Consider the following 23430-nt stretch of genomic DNA (forward strand, 5'->3'; position numbering starts at 1 on the left):
CGTCAGCAGATGCCACTCAGGCCCTGGGCAAAGCTGGGGGGGAAATGTCAAAAGGCGAAGAAGAAAAAAAAAGAATAAAACAAAAATCTACTAGACCACAACAGAAGCAGTTCTCAAAATCAGCATTACTCCTTCCCTCGGTCCCAAAGAATCGGAAGAAGCCGGCCCAGCTAGGTGCCTGCGCAGTAAAGAGGGAACCACCGAAGCCTTGCTCGAAGGCTCCACCTCTCGAGTGCACCTCACTCGTCTCTGCTTGCCCCTCCCAGGTTACCAGAGCTGCGCAAGCGTAGTTGAGAATTTGTCTGTTTGTTCCCTTTAAAGCAGTATCAATAAAGTTAGGCTGGGCGTGACTCTCTTTCCCGTGCAAGATGGCGGAGTACGACTTGACTACTCGCATCGCCCACTTTTTAGACCGTCACCTGGTCTTCCCACTGCTCGAGTTTCTCTCAGTCAAAGAGGTGAGGGAGTTTGGGGAAATGCAAGGAAGCCCTGGGAGCCAAGTCGGCCTTTGCTTAGTTTGCTCGGCTGCGGTTGGAGGCTCCAGGCCTTCTACACGTGTGACGCGGCCTTAGCACCGGCGGGTTTTCTTTCTTCCGCCGGACCGGCTGGAGCTTCCCACTCCGGGAATGGATGCCCCCGCCGATAGGGCATGGAGTCCATGGTGAACAGACAAGGTTTTCCTTGACGTTCTTTTTCAGGCCCAAGGTGCTTTTTGGGCAACTGCTCTACTGTTGAACGCCAAGGCCCGTCTTTTTTTTTTTAAGATTCATCGCGTAAGAGTTTTAGAACAGGACCAGAGGGAGCAAATTGAGTAAAGGGGAACTTCCGTCCAGTCTCCCTATCTTTCTTTGTGATTCTAATGTCCTTGCACCCAGATTCGAATTTCGGAGTTTGTTTCTTTTATTGTCGATTATATGCCTTAGAATTTTTATGGCATCTTGTCGGATTTTTGGATTAATTTCCAACTAGTTCTTGTATTCACCTCACTTTTTCGATTTTTTACCTACCTGTTACTAACCACTTCCCCCCGCCAGCCTTTTATTTTGCTTAGAAATTGTTTTCATTTTCTTCAGATAGTATCCTCTTTACCCTGTAAAAAAAGGTTAAAAGGTAAAACAGGGCATTGTTTATTAATCTTATGAAATGTTTGGTTTTTTTTTTTAAGTGGATGTACATGCCCTCCTGGACGAACTGGGGCAGTTTTACTACTTCCCTTTAAAAAACACACACACCCACACACCCACCCACCCCCAAAGAGATAGTACTAGGTTCTTATGAATTTGCTATTTCAAGTGCTTAATATAAAGAATACTTTTAAAATTAACATTTTGTTGTTTAGTTACAGGCTATTTTTATATGGCACATTCCCTACTTAATTCAGGGAGCAAATTAATTTTAACTTATTGTAGAATTAAATCCACGAAAAAAAATTTTTTATGGTTTTTGGAAGTTTGTCTTTTGGGGGGGGTAATGAATAGACTACTTTTACAGAACCAGTTTTTATTTTTTAAAAGCTTTTTATTTCTAAATTGTTTAAAAACCAAAAGCAATGTTTCAATGATGTTTGGGGTATATGTTTGTTAATGTGCTTTATGTAGACGCTTGGCTCTACAATTTTGAACTTTGATTTTTTTTTCCTTTATGTTCTCTGGATTTGGAGCCAGAAGATAGTTATACCCTTCTCATACTTGGTAGATATGTGGATATCTTTACCTTCTCTGATGATAATGCTTGTGCTAGCTGGATTAGGACTACTGAAGGCCTAGTTCAAATCCCATCTTTGACGTTTATTATTAGCCTTGTAACTCTGGACAAATCATTTCTAATATGCCTCTGGTGGCTCTCTAGGATTTGCAGTAGATGAGTTAGTAAATTAACATTTATTAAGGCCTGCTGTGTGCTAGACACTCAAGTACTGGGGTTACAAAGAAAGGTAAAAGATAGCCTCTGTTTTTAGGAAAGCTCACAGTTTAATGGAGGAGATAACATGCAAACAACTGTGTACAAACAACTTCAGACATGGGATAAATTAGAAATAAACTGAGAGAAGATACTAGAATTAAGGTAGATTGAGAAATGCTTTAGAAGGCAGAATTTTAAATGGGATTTGAATCATGAAGCAGAGATGAGGGAGGGAGATTATTGCAAGCATGAGAGACAGCCAGTGAAAATGTGTGGACTTGTGAGATGTTGTATCTTTGAGGACCGGTAAAGGAGTGCAGTGTTACTAGAGTATATGAAGGGAAGGGGTTGTAAGGTATAAGAAGACTGGCAAGGTTTGGGGAGGGGAAATATATGAAAGGCTTTAAATGACAAATTAAATTCCAAATAGGATTTTGTATTTAGCCCTGGAGGTAATAGAAAGCCATATAGTTTGTTGAAAAAAGGTTATTATACAATCTAGGAATATCACTTTGAACACTGAGTTCAAGGAATTTAAGAATTTAATCATAGAATTTAAGAGTAGGAAGGGATTCTTAAAAGAAGTCCATAGATTTCACCAGACTGCCAAATGGATATAAGGGAAAAATAGGAACCACAATCGTTACCTTTGTCAAAATGCTTCAACTACCTGGTGGCCTAATAATGAAAAGTAAGAAAATACTAAATATTATAAACTAAAGCAGATGGTTTCAACCAGTACATAACTATTTGTTGCCCTCTGACTAGAGACACTTGAAGTTTTGTCAAAAGAACTTTTCACATATGTGAAAAGTATTTAGTCACCTACTCTTTTGCCCCCTTTTAAAAAATTTAAATCTTTATCTTCCATCTTAGAATCTCTACTATGTATTTGTTCTAAGGCAGAAGAGTACAATAAGGTCAAATGACTTGCCCAGGATCACACAATTAGGAAGTACCTGAAGCTACATTTGAACCAAGGTCTTTCTATCTCTAAACTTGGCTCTAAATCCCTTAAACCACCTATCTTGTCTCCTGTTCTTGAATAAGGAATGTCTTCTCATTCCAGTAAACAAGCTTTGTCAGCTACACAGCCAATATTTCCCCAGAAGCCCTGCTCTTTTTCTCCCTTAAATCATTCCTTGCTTTCTTTACCATTCCTTTTTCTGTAAAAAATGTTACTTTATTTAAGTTGTAATAGAATACTATTCATTGGCTGGGTATTTAAAGGGACCTCAAAAGTTATAAAAATTAACTGTGCCCTAGGAAGTTGAAACTGTCATCATTAGTTTCCTTAGCGTGCTAATTCTTTTGCTTTCAGTTTGACTTGTCTTTGAGTCAGTCATCAAACCTCCAACTACAGTGCTCATCTGGAGGTAGTTGAGAGATTTCCCTAATAGGCCCATGATACAAAAAAGGTTACAAATTCTTTTCTAATGTGTGCAAAAATAAGTTTGATGCAAGATAACCTATAACAAGGGCAAAGAGACATCCTGAGAAAATACACTTAAGAAAATTTTGGGGAGAGTAAAGTGGACAGTTTCATGGAATTGCTATCTAAGCACTTTATACACATCTTAATTGGGAAGGTAATGCAAGTTCTATTTATAGAGAGTTTAAATGACTTGCTCACTGTCACACAGCTAACATGTGATGGAGTAGTGATCTGTTCACCATGTTGGCTTTGGCTAATAAAGAAATACAGCAGTTAAGTTGGCAATAATGTATCAAGAAGGTAGGTTTTACAGAAATGGAACTATTAGGTAATGTATTAACTTTCAAGGAAGGGGGCAGGGGGTAAAAACTAATAGCCATTAGTGTTCCAGAAGTAGTAAATAAGGCCAGTGTGCAAAGCTGAGTTTGTTGGAGTAATATGGAAGACTAGAAATATAGAAAGAACTCAGGTTGTAAAGAATTTTAAATGTATTACTTTCCCTCTCACACTGGAATACAACTAAGGTGGCTATGTCCCTCATATATGACATTCCATTTCCTGTCACTGTGCCTTTGCACTGGCAATCTTACATGTTTGGAATATAAACCTTCCCAACCTCTACTTTATAGATCCCCAGTCTTCCTTTAAGACAGTTAATAAGCATTTATTAGACACTTTATATATGCTATGTACTATGCTAAACACAAAATAAAATAGTCTTTTCTAAAAATGTGGTCCCTGGGTGCAAGGTATTGACTTACTAAAGTTGGAGACAATATACAAACAACTACATAAATGCAAGATAGATACAAAATGTGTACAAAGAAAAGGGGCTGGAATGAGACAGGTTGAGATGCTTCCTGCAGAAGATGGAATTGGGCAGATTTTTGGGAAGCCACTAGTTGGAAATGAGGAAAAGAGACCATTCCAGACTTGAAGGACAGTCTCAAAAGGTTTGAAGTTGCCTATGGAAGAAACCCCAGGAAGGCCAGTTAGCTTTCTAGAATCAGAATATGTAGACAGGAGTAAAATGTAAAAAGATTAGATAAGAATGGACCAGTTTATGGAGTACTTTAAATAACAGAATTTTTTGTTTGATCCTAGAGGTAGTAGGGAGTCATTGGAATATTGAATGGCGAGTGGGATTTAAGATAGTCCACTCTTCATTTTAGAAAAATCAATTTCGAAGCTGAGAGAAGTGGATTTTCATGGGGAGAGACTTGAAGCTGGTAAACCAACCAGTCACTATTATTACAATATAGTCCAGGCTTGGGCTGATGTAGGCTTGCACCAGGATTCATTGCTTTGTGAATGACTAGCATTGTCCAAGAGATGTGAAGGTGTCAATCAGAAAATAGGGAAGGAGACAAATCTGCTGGAGAAGAGGGAGTTTTCAAAGAGACTTTTCAAGGTCCTTTAATCCAACCTCCAATTTGATTGATTACTTCATTGGCTGTTTTCCTTTTCTAGAGTTGGGTTGAAGTTACAGAAAGGTGGATTTAATTTTGATTTAAGGAAAATAGATTTAGTGAATCTCTCCCTCTTTGGAGGTTTTCAAGTGGAGATAGCATGAACAGTTGTCAGGGTTATTGTGGAAATGATTATTGTAAGGGTACTGATTTGATTATATTACCTCTAAAGTTCTTTGATTCCAAATTATATACAGTCCTGGTATCCAAGTGCTTATTAGATAGGGAGCCTAAATTATGTTTACAAATAATCAGTACATTCTGATGACAAAAACACTTCCTTCAAACAAAGAACTGTAATATATACAGGATTCTCAGAAATAAGTAAGTGAAGCTTATTGAAAGAAAAAGGAGAGTTCTTAAAACTAGTCAGAAGCCTTGAAGGAAGCTAAGGATTTGAAGAGCTGAAAGACATCAGGGTTATCAATAACCATATTAGAAAATTCTCTAAAACACTAATATGAAAAATGCAATTTAAAACAATTCTGAAGTTCTACTTCACACCTACAAAATTAGTAAAGATGGGGGAGGGTAGGAATGACAGTTATTAGACCTTGGAAAAAAGAGCACATCATTTTCCTTTTAGTGGAGCTTTGGTTCAGCTATTCTAGAAACCAATTTGGAATCATTCATATCTTTGACCCACCAATAACACTAGGTGGCTTATATTCTAAAGAGATTGAAAAAAAGAAAAGGACACATATGCAAAAATATTTAGAACAGAGAATTAGAAACAATGGGAACATGGAAACCTCAATATTATGTGATTGAAAAAATTAAAGAGTATATGAATGTATTGGAATACTATTGTGTTCTAAGAAATGATTGAAGGAGATATTTCAGAGAAACTTGGGAAGACTTATAAGAACTGATGTAAAGGAAATGGAGCAGAACCAAGAAAAATGATTATAAGATAATAATATAAAGAAAATAACTTAGACTTGGGAAGAACTCTGATCACTATTCCAGAAGTGTGCTACTCCCTGACAGAGTTGATGGATAAGACATACATTTTTGGGAAGATTTATTTTGCTTGACTATGCAAATTTTTTCAGAGGTATTTTTTTTTCAATTGTGGTTTGATTGAGATGGAAAAGAATATTATGTTATAAGAAATGATTGAATAGATGGTTTCAGAGAAACTTGGGAAGACTTATAAGAAACTAATGGAAAGGAAAGTGATCAGAACCAAGAGAAGATTTATTTTTAGAGGAATAAACTGGTCTCTCTTCATCCAGGGCTTTAAATATTAAATTGTGTCTTTTGTATTTAATCTTGGATGAAGCAGCAGGGAGTAACTGAAGATTCATGTCTGTGCTTGTTATTTGGAAACTATGTTAAGCATGGATGGAGAAAGGACAGACCAGAAGCAGGGAAATCTTTTTGTAAGCTACTTAAGCTTAGGTCTCATTTCATTCTTTATACTAATTTTCTTATTGTTCCCCATCACACAGTCTTTATATTTCAACCTAATTAGCCAGATTATTGTTTTTACTCGACATTGCATCTCTAGGTTCATTGCATTTGTATAGGGATTTCCATGCTTATAGTGCCCTTCATCCTCATCTTTTATCTTTTAAAATTCCTAGATCACCTGTTCTGAAACTTTTTGGTTTCAGATCCTCTTCACATATTTAAAAATTATTAAAGGCACAGAATAGTTTTTGTTTTTAATGTGAGTTATAACTATTGGTATTCACTATATTAGAAATTTCAACCAATAAAATTTTCTAAATTTATTGATTCATTAAAATTTACTATAATCTATTTATAAATATAAACAAATATTTTTGTGAAAACTTCTAAATTAATTTAATTAACATTTATATTTTTGGTGAAAAGAGCAGCATTGTTATACATATTTTTGCATATCTACTGCCTTGACAAAATAGAAAACTAGATTCTAGATCTAGATCAACTGTATTTCAGTCTGTACTATTACTTGATTCCAGTAGATAAAAACTTCTGGCCTCATAGTTATTCAAAGGGTGGATGGAGTGTAATCATTAAGTAAGCCTTCTGATAGAGGCTCAAGAACCCACAGGTTTGTTGTTGTTTTTTTTAACCATATTTGAGGACTGCTATCTTAGATCCTCATTTCTGCTATTTGGAATACAAAGATCCCTTTCAAGAGACATTTCAAGTGGGGGGGAAAAAGTCATTTCAGGTACTACCTCTTAAAGTCTTTCCTGATGTCTTTTCCACTTCTTCTCCCTCCCCCGATAGTCTATATATTTTGTGTTTATAGTACATATTTGTTTTTTCTTTTTTGTTCATAAGCTCCTTGAGAACAAAGGCATGCCCCCTTTTGATCTTTTTATCTCTTGTGCATAGCATATAGTAAGTACTAATAAGAATACTTCCTATTCCTTAAATTCATGTACCATACATTTTTTAACCATGGATAGTAATCGATGGGTACATTTGCTTCCCATTCTTTGCTACTATTTTTTTTTAAACCCTTACTTTCTGTCTTAGAATCAATACCATGTATTGGTTCCAAGGCAGAAGAATGGTAAGGGCTAGACGATGGGGGTCAAGTGACTTGCCCAGGGTCACACAGCTAGAAGTGTCTGAGGTCAGATTTGAACCTGGGATCTCCTGTCTCTGGGCCTGGCTCTCAATCTACTGAGCTGCTCCTCTTTGCTACTATTAAAAGTTTTGCTGCAAATGTTTTAGGGTTTGTGAGATTTGACTGACTTTTAGTGGAATTTGTGGATAAGAGAGTTGTTTTTCAGTTGTATCTGACTTTGTGAGTCCAGGGACCATAGCACTCTAGGACCTTCTTTATTCCACTATCTTTCAAAATCTGTCAAAGCACAGATTCATTGCTTCCGTAACATTCTTCATATCATCCTTTGCTTTTCACTTTTTCCTTTTACCATCAATCTTTCCTAATGTCAGAGTCTTTTCCAGTGAGTTTTGTCTTCTCTTTATGTTGCCAAAATATTTAAGCCTCAGCTTCAGTATTTAACCTAACAGAATAGTCTGAATTAGTTTGCTGGCCAAGAGCCTCTAAAAAGTTTTCTCCAGCACTGCATTTCAAAAGTATTGATTCTGAGGTACTCGGCTTGTAGATTAACTCTCACAACCATACTGGAAGAACCATAATGGGTTTGACCATATAGACCTTTGTTGGCAAAGTGATGTCTCAACATCAACATGAGTAGGCTACATATATTTGTCATAATTTTCCTTCCAAGAAGCAAGCGTCTTTTAATTTCAAAAACAAACATACAAATAATGTAATTGAGGGAGGGGAAACAAGAGGAGGAAAAGAGATCAGAAAAGATTTTCTACAAGGCAGCACTTGAAGTGATTCCTGAAGGGATCTAAAGATTTTCAAAAGCAGAGGGTGAGGACCTAAGGCAGCAGTTCTCAAAATGTGGTTCAAAGAACTCTGCAGTCTTGCCACCTTTGAGCCCAGGAATGCAAAATCTAACTCTGTAGTACCAAATCACTGGTACATCAATGTGCCATTTTTCCCACACCCACTCCAACATTTATTGGGAGCATTTTTTCCTTGTGGCCAAGCCATCTATTTTACATGGTCACTTGAAAAGATAAAATGATCTTAGGCTCTAGTAAAAGTTGTTGCGAGCATAACAAAAGAAGCAATAGTCTTATTCTGTTTTGGATAGCTCATTTCTGGAGTAGCTCACTTCCTAGTGCCACATTTTAGAAAAAACATTCATGTTAGAGTAAATTCCCAGAGGAGAGCACAAGGACCTCATCTGACAGTATATTCAAATTTTTGTGCCACCACTTTTTTGTTGAGAAGAGGAAGTGTTCCATCACTGATCATCTGCACCCAAGATCAGATTAGGCATTGCAAATATTCTGAAACCAGAAGGCATTTAATATTGTTTTCAATGGATCAATTTTTAAATAACTTCTCCAAAATATATAATTCTTTATTGCAGATATATAATGAAAAAGAATTGCTTCAAGGAAAATTGGACCTTCTTAGTGACACAAAGATGGTTGATTTTGCAATGGATGTATATAAAAACCTTTATTCTGATGATGTTCCACATGGTAAGTAAGTTTGGTTCACTGGGTGTGTGTTCTAAAATTTTTCAGCTATAAGAGCTTCTTTGCTATTAAGCGTAATTATTCTTAGACTAACAATTATTGAACCCCTAGACGTATTATAAAAAAATCATTGAGTGCTTTATGTTCTTATAGTTCCTTTTGTTTGTTTTATTATTTGTATATTGTACATATTATTGTATTTATGTACCTATATATCCTGGGTATGTAGGGTAGCTAAGTGGCACAGAGTGCTAGGCATGGAATCTGAAAGACCCAAGTTCAAATTCAGCCTGAAGACAAAAGCTGCATGACCCTGGACAAGGCATTTAACCCTGTTCAACTCAGTTCCTTGTCTGTAAAATGAAAAGGAAATAGCAAACCACCAAACTATCTTTGCCAAGAAAACCTCAAAGAGGGTCACAAAGAATCAGAAAGTATTGAAAAACAAAAGAGCAATAACAATATCCTGGAAACCTGATTTATTCCAGTTGATACTTATGGAAGAAATAGAATAGAATAGAAATAGCCTCATATTTGGTATATGATTTAATAGATTAAAATTTTTCAACCTGTATTATGTTTATTCTTACACTAACATAAAATTGCTTCAGTAAATGTTTTCATATTTAATAGCCTTATACAGAGAGTACTGCCAACATTGAGTTTAGTGGTCTATTTTAGTAACAGAACCCAACAACCTTCATAGAAATTAACTATGCATATTTTCAAGAATGAGGCTACTATGGGGGCAGCTGTGTATAGCTCAGTGGATTAAGAGCCAGGCCTAGGGACAAGAGGTCCTAGGTTCAAATCTGGTCTCAGACACTTTCCTGTTGTGTGGCCCTGGGCAAATCACTTAACCCCCATTGCCTAGCCCTTATTGCCCTTCTGCCTTGGAACCAATATGTAGTATTGATTCTAAGATGGAAGGTAAGGGTTTAAAAAAATAAATTAAAAAAAATAAGGCTTATTGAAATTTGGTGTTTGCTTTTTTTGTTTTGAGACATCATCTTGAAGATAAGAAATAAAGGTAATTCAGCAAAACATTCACCAAGTGTAAGCAAGATGTTCAGTGTATATCTCTAGGCCATCCATGAAGGTAGTGCATTAGATTTTATGTCTCCTTTGGGGATATTTAGCCACTGTGATTTTGTGTATCTATATTGATTTGAAACAAGTCAGGATGTATTCAATCAGTTGTTTCAAAGCAGTGGATTTGAATTTTTTTACATAAAATTTTGTGGGCCTCTAGCATATGTTATCTATTAGTTGGGAAAATATAATCACAAGTTGTTATTAATTCACTAGTGTTTTTATTTGAATTAATCACAATAATATATACAGATAGTAATATAGATATCTATAGACATTGATTCTCCAAGTTACTTATTTAAGGATCTGCATATTGAAAAATCTCTTAAAATGTCTCAGTCCCTCAAAAGTAGGAACTACAAGTATAGATTATTGGTGCTGGCATCTCCAGAGATAACAGTATAGGGACCCTTTCACATGACCCCTGGATTTGTGTATCTTTATTTGTGCTATATTTGTTATACCTCGTATAACTCTTCTTATCCGTATGGTATTAGAAAAGTTATTTTTTCTCTCAGCCTGAGTCCTTTCATCAGTAAAATGGGGATTATAAATGTCCCTTATACTTCCTCTCCAGGAGAATTAATTATTGATAGATGAGTAAGTTGGAAGGACTGTGGATCTGGTCTATTCATCAAGTTGAAAATTATAATCTGATTTATTCTATATCAGCATTATGGTAATACTTGATATTTTTTATGTAGCTTTACGTGAAAAAAGACAGACTGTTGTTGCACAACTAAAACAACTACAGGTAGAAATGGAACCAGTTGTCAAGATGTTTGAAGATACAGAAACAACAAGGCAAATGCAATCAACCAGGTAACTACTTCTTTGAACCTTAAGTGCTGTCTGAAAAATAGTGGCTGAAAGCTAAAAGATTTGACTTCTATTTCTGCTGAGGCAGTTATCTCCCTAGATCCTGCTTTCTCATCTCTAAAATGAAAAATTTAGACAAGATAATCAAATCCTAAAATTTCAAATCCAATATTCCAAGAGGTACTTTCTAACTGTCAGTGAGTTGAATGTATAATTTGAAATAAATATATGATTTGAACTTTCCCTCCTTTATTTGAATTATAGTTGCTCTGGCAATTTTTGTCTTTAAATGCCCATTTTTAATGACCAAAAAGCTTTCTACAACAGTGGTCTCATACTCAGATTTTCATTTTGTTTTAATTTTATAGCGCTTATATATTTGCTTTATTGCTTTTTGATTTTTTTTTTCTCAAAGATTTGTTCATCTAGTTAAAAAAGTCTCTGAGAATTTATCCTTGAGGCAGTATGGTCTAGTGGAAAGAATATTGGCTTTGGGGTCTTAGGAAGGACTTGATTTCAAATCTCAGTTTACTGCTTTTTTAATCTTGAGCATGTAACTTAATTTATATAGATTGAAGTTTCCTGTAAAATTAAGGCATTTGGTCTAATTGAAGTAGGGTTTCTTTCTAAAGTTTGTCCCTAAAGTCTCATGAACATCTATAAGAAGACTTGAATTCTTCTTTCTTGTCATTTATTTCATTTCCTCATACATTCTTGATATGCTTGGTCTTGGGTTGTAGTTGGGAACTTCCAGGATATGGATAGTCATGAATAGAGTCTGGAGAGGAATGAAGATGTAACTCGCCTAGACTTTTTCCTTAAAATATAGCACCTGGGAGGAAGCAGCTGATCAGAAGAAGGGACCAATGAGTATGCTTTTAGGATGAGGAGGGTTTTGTGGTATGATAGACTAAGTAGAGATTTAGGAATGGAGCCTGGGAAGTTTTTTAATCTCTTTACTATTCACAAGCAACTCTCTCAGTATGTTATATTTCAGAGTAGGTGATGAATTACCATTTTAGAAGGAGTTTCCTTATCTAGAGTTTCTGTGAAATTACTAGCTTAGTTTATTTTTAATGTATTTTAGATAAGATAGATATTTTCAATAACAATGTTGGTACAGGTAAAAGTACAAATAGCTTGAAATATTGGATAAGTAAAAACACTTAAGCATCTGTGGTTTTGGAGTTCTGTATGATTCCTCTACTAAATGCAAATTGTAAACCACTCAACACTTTAGCTGATTTAATGAGTTGTAGTTCAAGAAGGCACCGGGTGACCAAGCCTCTTTTGATAGACTTCTTTAGACTTAGGCTGGTCCCAAGGCTATTTAATTTTGCATGTGACCCATGGAGCTTCTAGTAGCCTCTGAGAGCCTAGAATTAATGATGTACCATGATGTAGCATTGAAATAGAACTATGGGGAAAGATGAACCAGAAAAGGTTTTCTTTTAATTTATTTTTACAGACTATTTTCTTTCCCTCTCACTTTCCCTCAATTGGACAATATAAAAATAAAATCTTTGTAAAAAATCTGCATAATCTAAGAAAATTAATTCTCATATTATTCATGTGGGAAAATGTCCTGCATTTGAAATCCACTTATCTTTGAAAGAATGTGTTCTTCTAGAGTGCAAATTATATGCCCAAAGGGCTATAAAAATATGGGTATCCTTTGATCCAGCAATACCACTACTAGATCTATATCCCAGAGAGATTTTTTTAAAAAGGTGGGGAGACCTATTTATACAAAAATATTTATAACACCTCTTTGTAGTAGCAAAAAATTAGAAATTGAGGTAATCCATTAATTGGGGAATAGCTAAAAAAATTATAGTATATAATTATAATGAAATACTATTGTGCTATATAAGAAATTTCAGAAAAACCTGGAAAGACTTACATATGAACTGGTACAGAGTAAAGTGAGAAGAACCAGGAGAATGTTTTACATTGCAACAACAATACTGTAAAATGAATAACTATGAATGACTTAGCTATTCTCAGGAATTCTGTAAACTAAGACAATTTCAAAGAACTCATGAAAAATGCTGTCCACTTCCAGAGAAAGAACTGATAGATTCTGAATGAAGTTCAAAGTATACCACATTTCACTTTATTTTCTAAAATTTTTTTAATGTCTTCCTCTACAACATGATAAATATGGAAATATGTTTTGTGTTATGGTACTATAACTAATATTAAATTGCTTACCATCAGACAGGGAACACGGAAGAGAGGGAGAGAAGATTTGGGACTCAAAATATTAGAAAACGGATGCCAAAAATTGTTTTTACATGTAATTGGGGGGAAAGAAAGCATTACTGGAGAGAATAAATATCTTTAATTTAAAAGTTTTTCATTCTGAATAATTTATGAATGGTATTTAGTTTGGTGATATCTCTTAAAATCCTCATTTTAAATATTTAAGGTTCCTTTGGTGCTCTTTTCAATGAGTGCCCCATTTTAACAGGATGTTGATTTAGGATCAACCTAACTAGTTAGACCATTTTAATTGCACTTAAATTTTATTTGATACTTAACATTTATGAGTCTAAATTTGCAATACTGCTTACAGTATTTTGATTTTAATTACTTGTATTCTTACTAGAATATGAGCTTTTTGAGGGCAGAGACTGTCTTGGTTTTTTTTTTTTTTGGTAGCCTCAGCACTTAGCGCAGTGCTTGGCATATTTAAAATGTTTAATAAATACTTCAACAGAAGTGTATAATCTGGTCATGAAAATAAAATTTATTTCCATTAATCATCTCAGGGCAATTGCAATTATTTTAATATCCACAAAACAATTCACTAGCATTTTAATCCCTAATTCTAATGTTTTAGAAAAGTAACTATGCTCATGTTGAAATCTTTTTTTCCCCTTGTAATTTAAGTATTTAAAACTTTTTTTGTTGTAATTTCCTTTAAAAGATGTTTATTTTGAATTATTCTAAAAATTAAATACACTTTTTGAACATTTATTAAGGGATGGTCGGATGCTATTTGACTACCTGGCTGACAAACATGATGTAAGTGTTTTGGTTTTCTAAAATTTTTTAAAATTTAACTATTAATTTATACTTTATTATAAATATGACACTTCACATAATTGATTATTACTCTAAAGTTGAGATAAATTTAAAAATATCTTCTCAGTTCTCAGGTCATTCTGTCAAAAGAAATTTGTTTTTAGTTCACAAAAAAAGCAACTCCCATTTTGTGTTAATAGAAGTAAAACATGCATAGCCAGTATAGTTAATATTTCTGCTATACCTTTTATATCAGTTCTGCTCACTTTAGGACTCAAAATTATATTATAAGAATAGTTGAAAGAACTGGTTATTGTTTAGCATGAAAAATAGAAGAAATTGGGAGGAAGGGAATGAAAAGGTATTATTGCTGTCTTCAAGTATATGGAGAGCTTGTAACATAAAACAACTATTTTTTTTTTACCCCGGAGAGATTGAATTAATAGATGGGAAGATACAGAAACAGATTTAGGCTCATTGTATGCAAGAACTTCCTAACAGTTATAGATTATGAGTTAGAAAGTACCTCAGGTACCATTTAGTTCATCTATACTGATCTAAGAATTCTTTTTTGTTACCCTGCTTTTGTTTAAAAGCATTTTGAGAGAGCCTATTCAGTTTATAAAATATTCTAGCCCTGGAATGGTTTACCTTTGGAGACTTTTAGAGTTCATTGATACTAGAACCTTCAATTATGAGTTGCATATGCCCACTGAGGTGTTGTAGAGTCCTCTTTGTACATCCTCTTTGTAAGTCAGACTAGGTGGCATCTAAGGTACTTTCCAATTCTAGGTTTCTGTAGTTAATAAATATTGTATATTTGGGAGCAACTTTTTTATTCTCACATTTATGTTTTTAATTGGCAAACAGCTTGCCAGGCCGTGTAGGATACAGGTATATGTTATATTTCTTTGACAATGACTTCTATAAAATAGTGTTTAAAGATAAGTGCTTTTATATAGTACTTATTTAGTATCTGTTGTCTTGAAAGTAGAATACATATTTTTAGCTTTAGATTTACCTAATAATAGTGATTCAAGAATCCCCACTAACATTCTAGAGGATCCAGTTTTTATCTGACCACAATTTTTTTTTTTTGGGGGTGGAATGTTAGAGGTAAGAGTTGGGAAAGAATATGGTCTTCAGTGAAACTTGCTGATTGTGAAATGATTTAGTAGATAATTTAAGTAAATAGATGACATTAAATCAAAATGAAAAAGTTTAAACTTTAATTTTTATTTTCAGTTTAGGCAAGAATATTTAGATACAGTCTATAGATATGCAAAATTCCAATTTGAATGTGGCAACTATACAGCAGCAGCAGAATATCTCTACTTTTTTAGAGTGTTGGTAAGTATTTCTTTTTCATTGACCTTTAATGACCTAATGTGACATAGTGGCAAGAGTGCTAGGAAGACTTGAACTGTCGAGTCCTGCCTTTGACATATATACTGGGGGGCATCCTAGACAAGTCATTTAATCTCACAGTGCCATCAGAAAACTTTCTAGATTGTAGATAGCATCAGCATAGGGAGTTTCTTCACAAAGAATCCCTATACCATATGATACTATACTATTACACTAGAAAGGAATTATTTTTGGTTAATGTTAAATGTATTCTTTCATCTGGGAAAATTTATTCAGTTAGAATTTAAAGGGTTCACAGAGCAAACAAAATTGTTTTGTCTTTATTTTTAACATTTAAGTTCTAAGAGGTTTATTTAAGATTTTATTCCTTATTTTGTGAGCTTAATTATTTTATCTTTTAGCAACATGTCAAGTTTTATTATTCCCTGTTTAATTTTGTGTCACTAATTTAAAACATCTTTCTGATATTCAAAATTACATAACCATGAGTGTTTTTCTGGAATTTCTGAAACTCACCTCAGTTTATTTTCTGCCTTACTGTTTTAAATTTATTCTTCCTATTTCATTTGTTCTGAAATACTAAAATGTAGATATAGGCTGATGAATATTTTCCAATATATAGGAATATTTGCATCACTTTGTATAATTAAAAACTCTTTGTTTGGAGGGGGTCAGAAGATTTGGATTCAATTTGGCTTTGACACTGCGTGAACCCTATAAACTCTAGTTGGGGAGACGACAGTGGAATTTACAGTTTAGCATTTTGACCTTGACCAATAATAATACCTCTTAGGTCCTCAAGTTTCCTGCCATCTAAAATATCAAGGGTTTGAATTAAATAATTTCTAAGGTCCTTATAGTTCTGTTGTATGCAAACATGATTGATTTCAATAAAAATCATTTCCATCTATAAGTTATATCATCTTAATTTGTAATGATTTTTATTTTTTTTCAATTGTAATTAAATGCTATTATTGGAGAAAATAATATGTAGTGTCAAGTGGAAAAAAACTAGGATTACATTAATGGGTAGTATGTTCTTTCTATATATTTATTTAGGTTCATGATATAATTACAATTCGTATTTATGTAGGGCTTTAAGGTTTTTAAAGTGCTTTGTAATCACATTTCATTGTCACAGCAATTTCATGAAGTAGGTGCTATTTTGAAATCCATTTTATAGATGATGAGACTGACTTTGGATAAAATGACTTGCCTAGAAACACCACCTAGTGATTGTCTTGCTTGACTTTCAGATCTAGTGCTCTCTTTACTTCAATACCTAGTTTCTTTATGTAAATAAGTACTTATATCTGCAGATATACCTTTATGAGAAACAGTGGCATAGAAACAAGGAGCTGACTTTGGAAGCAGGAAAACCTGGGTTCAAGTGCTGTGTCTTGACACATAACAGTTGTGTGAACACCTGTGCAAGTCACTTAACCCCTTAGTACTCTAAGCAGATTTATAAGATTAAGTTATAGGGGAAATAATCATTCAACTTGGAAGAGGGAATTTCTTTGACCAAGAATTTTCCTGTTCAGTGAAAGTACAGCTTCATTCCATCTGCTTATTCTCCCTATTTATACTTTTAGGTAGCTCACTATGCAAGGAAAATAGACTTTAGAAAACAAGAGATTTTTCTTCTGGTTTTTGAGTGAGATTACATTTTTGCTCTTGGTTAAAAAGCAGACATGTTTCCCTAATGGGTATATTTATAATGTTTTTGAATTTTTTCTTGTTAATTCAAGAATTATGAAATAGATTTCATTATGCAGTAAGACTGTCTTTCAGCTTGAGCTTTCTTGTGTACCCAATTTTCTAATGTTTTTTCTTTTCTTTCTTTATTTTAACCCTTCTGTCTTAGTAACAATTCTAGGAATTGGAGCAAGGGCTAGGCGATTGTGGTTAAGTGACTTGCCGAGGGTCACATAGCTAGGAAATGTCGGTCATATTTGAACACAGGACCTTCTGACTTCAGGCTTGTTGTTCTACCCTCTGTACTACCTAGCTGCCCCTATTATCTGAGAATTTCAACCCTGACTGCCACAAAGAAAAGCATTTTTTTTTAGTTTCTAACATTGTTTCCTATCCAAGAAATTAATCTCTGTTAATCCTAATATGATTTCAAAGTAAGCAAACAAATTGGCATTGAAGCCAAGTCAAGATATTTACACAAAATAAGCTGTAAAATGATGCTTTTACATTATACTGTGCCATCTTATTTTTAAATAAACTGCTCTAAGAACTTAGTCTTAAAATTAAAAATTATTTTTAGCATTCCCAATGAACCTAGAAATACGTCTTCCGATTAACGTGTTTGTAAATGAATTCTTAAGTCCCAATCATTGATGGATAACTTTTGCAATTAAATTGAAGGCAGTCTGTTATAATGCTGAATTTATAGGGTTTTAGAAAACTAAAACTGCCCTCCATTGAATAGTGAATATCAAATAGTATGATTAGTTTACTTTGGAAATGTACTATCAGAACTCCAATATTCTTACAAGTGCATGAAAAGAGCTATTAGTTATTCATATCATTTGTTAAATGTTGAGAGTGAATTTTGAGAATGAAGATTTAGTGTCTCCTTAGAGTCCTAGCACAGTAAATTTACTGTTGCTGGTCAGTGAGAGAATGTGCTATTTTGCTAACACATGGAAACAAGGTAACTGTTAGAAAAGCAAGATATTGAAACTATTCTAATCTGTCTCTGAAAGCAGGATGGTATGAAGAGCCAACTGTAATGATATGAAGCTGATCCAGGGTAGAACATTAAAACTTTGAAAAGAAAAAATACTTAACAGAAGTTCACTAACAAATTTTTACAGCAGCATTATGAACAATTTATAGAATAAATAACCCCAAAAATATCTCTACTTGCAGTTATGTACTAAGTGGGCTTTTATATTCTTTAGTGATTTCTCTCCATTTAAATAATTCCTTTTCATTTTAAAGTAAAAAAGAGGAAACATCTTTGGCTTAAGTTCAATATTTAATGGTGTCTTGCAACTCAAACTATACAGGCATCTCAAATTTTTTAAGTAAATAGATTATTATTACTAGAATTTCAGTTAGTATCTTTGAGCTAGTACCCAGCAGTTTAAGATATAATTTTGCTTATAATTTTTCCTTCTTGTCATCATATTAAAAATAGTTATCAAAAGCTAGAGTTGGAAAAATAATTGATATTTACTCTTTGGGGGAAGAGTAGACGATAGAATCTGGAACCAGTGAGTTTGCTTTAAATATTTGTTTTAGGCCTGAAAATGTAAAATTTTGTTGTTCTTTTGATTCATATAGAAGTAGGGAGAAATAACTGTGTGTGTGTGTGTGTGTGTGTGTGTGTGTGTGTGTGTGTGTGTGTGTGTGTGTGTGTGTGTGTGTAAAATTCTGGTTGGTAAAGATACTTTTAAATTGATAAGGAAACATAAGCTATGAAAGAACCATTGTAACTATGAACTGAGATTAGAATTTCATACCTTAATTGACCTTGTGTATTTGTGGTGTATAAATTAAAGCTGTGTGACCCTAGAATTACCCTTTGAAAAAGAATTAGTGAATGATTGTTTATAGTTGAGTAAATTAAAAAACTCTTGTTGTAGTCTTTGAAACTTGAATTGATTCATCATTTTATGAGAAATTTCTATTTCAAATGAAAGTTTGAATGTTTTCCCATTAATGCCTGAGGCATTAGTAAGTTCTTTAAATCTTTAAATAAACCAACTAATTCAGTTCATAACTTGGATAAAAATTTGCCGCTTGTTGTCACCTTTAGATTGGCTCTTCATTAGTTAACAGTGAATAGGTCTCACTACTAATAATACTAGATTATAATTTTGTATTATCCTTTAATCAAAAATAAAATTTTACAATTGGGATATTTTGGGGGTTTTGAGGTGAATGCAACTATTTAATGCAAGTTTTTGTTAGTAGGATTCTGAATGATGATTGTAAGACAAATATCCCTTTTTGTTATAATACCAGTGTAAAGTATACAATTAATAGTCCCTTTTAGAAGACTTGTCATGGTCCTAAAAAATACAACGATTAATTTGATTTGTCAGTTTTGAAACGAGGATTTATTGAAATTGTGTTTCAGTATTTAAACCTCTAATTAAATTTCTATTCATTTAACAAATGTTCAGAGATTTGGGTTTGTTTTGTCAAGTTAGAAGAAAGTTAGAAAAAGCAATAGATTTATTTATATGTAATGCTAATAAAGATCTGAGCAATTAGAGTTCTGCAGTTGGAAAAAGTTAGGAGCTGTATGGGAATTTCTAGCATGTTAAACCCTTTGCCTGATATATTTTTGGGACAAATGATGTCTAGAAATGACATTTTGTGATTTAATTTCTTGGGAGCAAGAATCAGGATTTGATCTATTATAAAAATTAAATTATATCTAATAATAAAATCTATTTTATGAGGTTTATTGAGAATCATTAGAAATCAAGGAATAAAGAGGATACAAAATAAAAACCATGTCCCCATGGCTGATTAGCCCATTTAAAATCCCCACACTTAACTTACAGCTATACTTGCTGCATCATTTCAAAGGAAGAGAGAATGGGAGGTGTTACTGCCAGTTAAATACCAATAACATGATCTCACCAATGTGGGGACTCAGGAGAGATTATAGGGAATTCTGGAAAATACCAAGGACTTCTGGGGATTGAAGTCTACAGCTCAAAATCTCCATTTGTACATTTCCCCCTGAGAGCTGAGGAAGATTAGTCTCTGCGATAGGTCTTGTAAATATACCAACTTTGAAATTACAATAATTTGAGAATAAGAGGAAAAGAGAACAAAATCAATGATTGCTAGGCAGAAAAAGCAGTTTACCAAAACACATACTCTGACCACATCATAAAAGGAGGAGAAAAAGCATTTTAAGTTTTGAATATAACAACCCTATGAGATTGTTAAGTCTATTTTTATGAAAAAACTGATGAAACTTGACTTACCCCCTTTTGACAAAGATAATATGTGTCAGAGCCAGAAATTTTAATTTTTTAAATTAAAATTTAAATCCAAACCGCCTCCTGGCTCCCAAGCCCAGCACTGTTTTCACCAGATCATAATATACATTATGTCAGTACTTTGAAATACTTTTTTGTAAATTAATCTAGATTAAATATTAAAGTAAATTAAGTTAAATGAAAAATCTTTAAAAGATTGAATAAAGTATGATCTAATAAAAAACTAAAAATACCCATGAGTTTCACTAAAATCAGCAACCTTTTTTCTTAATATAAGGTTATGGGGCTATATAAAAAATTCTATTATCTGGCACTCTGAAGACTATTTAATTGTGAATGTATAATTGTCTTTAATTGCCTAAACAGGTCCCTTCCACTGATAGAAATGCTTTGAATTCATTGTGGGGAAAACTGGCATCTGAAATTTTAATGCAGAATTGGGATGCTGCCATGGAAGACCTTACACGATTGAAAGAGACCATAGATAATAATGTGAGTTAACTTTTTGGACTGCTACTTCATGCGTATTAATGCTTTTTCCACTAAGATGTAAGAGATTTTGTTTTTTATTACTGTAGTGCAGAAAGTTTCAGTATTCAGACTTAAATGTCTTTAAGGATATTTGTTATAGAATTTCACTTTTATGTTTTCTCTTTAAATGTCTTTTGGCTGATTCTGTATATTTTGCATCAATCTGATAAGAAACCTCTGGACAATTGCTGGAATGGCATTTGTTAGACCAAATATATAGTGCTGAATGTTAACTATTTAAAAACTAGATTCTTGACTGAAATTAAATTTTATAAGGCTATTGTTGTTAGTGTACTTTGTATTTAGGAATTAAGAGAATTATAATGCTTTCACTATTAAATGCTTTTTGAATGAGTATGTAGGAAATACTATTTTAAGGAATGTTTATTACAGTTCTTATTTTGAATCTTTAGTTTAAATGTACTGTATTTTTAAAATTTTACTGCTTTAGTAAATACAAGATTTAAGAATGTAATTAAAACTTCTTTTGATGATCATAGATTTTGAAACAATTTAAGATCATTTTGAATATTAGAATCTTATTGAATTCCATCATGTCTCTTCATTTTAAAAATAAAATGCCCAATGTCTTTTCTATTTGCCTTATTTCCTGCTAAAAATGAAGGGTGTTTTCACATGTGTCCTTCCCCTCTTCCTCTCAGTCTGTCAGTTCTCCACTCCAGTCCCTTCAGCAGAGAACATGGCTTATTCATTGGTCTCTATTTGTGTTCTTCAACCACCCGAAAGGTCGAGACAACATTATTGATCTCTTTCTTTACCAGCCACAGTAAGTTGTTTAACATCAACATTTGTTACCTTAATTTGTTTTTTTAATTTTTTAAGTTACTTATAAAAATAGATTACTGTTGATATCTTGTTATTCCATTTCTTTCCTTCTTTTTTTTTTAAACCCTTCCATCTTAGAATTAATACTGTAAATTGGTTCCAAGGCAGAAGAGTGGTAAGGACTAGGCAATGGGGGTTAAGTGACTTGCTCAGGGTGACATGGTTAGGAAGTGTCTGAGGTCAGATTTGAATTCAGGACCTCCCATTTCTAGGCCTGACTCTTCAATCCACTGAGCTACCCAGCTTCCCCCATTCCATTTCTAACATTTCCTCATCCCTCTTTCCTATTTCAAAGAACCATCCCGTCCGTATGACAATATTTTAAAAGACCAAAAAGAAAAAAATGAAAAAATATTTGTTTAATATATTTAAAATTTTTTTCCAACATATTTTATTTTCTCAATTACATTAAAAGTTGGACACATTTTTAAAATTAAAAATCTGATATTACAAATGATGTGTTTTATATCCCTGAGCTCCCAACCTTAGCAAAGGACTCTGGGAAAAGTTTTCTCAGACCTCTTAGGAGTCAAGTTTGTACTTTATAATCTTAAATTACTTTATTTTGATGATTTTCTGTTTATTTTTTTTTTCTACTTTGTTGTAATCATTGGTATGTTGTTATCCTGGCTTTGTTTATTTCACTTTACATCAGTCATGTTAGTTTTCTGTGTGTCCTAGTCATGGTTTTACATCTGGAACAGTTGTACCCATTAGTTAAAGCATACAGTTTCTATTAAGTGTTTTATATAACCCCCTCAGTAAAAGCAGTCTGTAAGAAGATAAAAAGTAGCCTGCAAGTAAGGGCCCTTGGGGGTCTTAGAGAATCCCTGTCAGAATGCTCTCTTAATGAATTTTTTGCTCAGAGGACTCACAGTTCTATAGCTGAGCCAGATTACCCAAGAAGAGAGTTAACTCAAACTACCTCTATTTTACATTTTTTTGGCAGGGTTACAACAGCTTTAGTTGTTGTAAAAGAATGTGGCATTTTACTCAAATTAGCCCAGTTCTGCCGGCATCCTGGTCTATAATCCCTTATTTCTCTGTATTCATCATGCTAAGCATTTCTTATGGTGCAATACAATACAACAAACATCAATCTCATTTCTTTCATATAGCACAGTTTGTTAAGATATTCCCTATTCTTTGGACTTCCTCTTTATTTCCAGTTTTTTTTAAACCCTGAAAAGTGCTGCTATAATCAAGTGATAACTGTTCATCATTGACAAGGCCTGTTTATAATATTTCTGAATTGAAAATAAGATACAATATGTACTTTGAAGAATTGAAAATAATATAATATTTGTGGTCACAGCCCCCATTAATTAAAATACACAGAAACTGTTATAAGATTTAAATATTCTACTTAACCCAAGTTGAACATTATTAGCATTTGAGGATTAGATTTGTTCTTTTTAACTATTGGTCAATAAAGTCCCTACAACTTTTTTAGATAAACATTTCATTTGAATAGTTCATTATTAAAATCTGAATGCTGGACAACTCTTATTAAACTTCAGATAACTGTTTCTTTTTGTCTAACCTGGGAGTTCTTTTTACTCTTTTTTTAAAACCCTTACCTTCTTAGAATCAGTATTTTGTAGTGATTTCAAGGCAAAAGAGTGGTCATGGATAGGCAATGGGAGTTATGTGATTTTCTCAGGGTCACATAACTAGGAAGTTGTCTGAGGCCAAATTTAAACCTAGGACTTCTCATCTCCTCTAGATCTGGCTCTTAAGCTACCAAACCATCTATCTGCTCCCTAAATCAGGAGTTCTTAATCTTTTTTTTTTTTTAAATTTATAGATCCCTTGCATTCTGCTCAAGCCTGTGGACCCCTTCTTAGAATAATACTTTTAAGGAATAAAGTATAATACATAGGCTACAAAGGAAACCATTAAAATGAACTACAATATTCAG

General features: G+C 33.4%; 1 protein-coding gene across 1 annotated transcript in view; it reads left to right on the forward strand.

Annotated features, from left to right (window-relative positions):
- The first annotated feature begins 299 nt into the window (after positions 1-299).
- Positions 300-23430, forward strand: part of EIF3E (eukaryotic translation initiation factor 3 subunit E) — a 48199-nt gene continuing 25068 nt past the window's right edge. Inside the window, exons 1-7 of the mRNA XM_001369590.5 lie at positions 300-458; positions 8730-8844; positions 10638-10755; positions 13740-13782; positions 15028-15132; positions 20499-20624; positions 21326-21450. Of these exons, the coding sequence (XP_001369627.1) occupies positions 369-458; positions 8730-8844; positions 10638-10755; positions 13740-13782; positions 15028-15132; positions 20499-20624; positions 21326-21450 (722 nt within the window). The 5' untranslated portion in view covers positions 300-368. The remainder of the gene's footprint in view (positions 459-8729; positions 8845-10637; positions 10756-13739; positions 13783-15027; positions 15133-20498; positions 20625-21325; positions 21451-23430) is intronic.

The sequence above is a fragment of the Monodelphis domestica genome, chromosome 3 (assembly GCF_027887165.1).
Source record: "Monodelphis domestica isolate mMonDom1 chromosome 3, mMonDom1.pri, whole genome shotgun sequence".
In the NCBI taxonomy this organism is placed as follows: Eukaryota; Metazoa; Chordata; class Mammalia; order Didelphimorphia; family Didelphidae; genus Monodelphis; species Monodelphis domestica.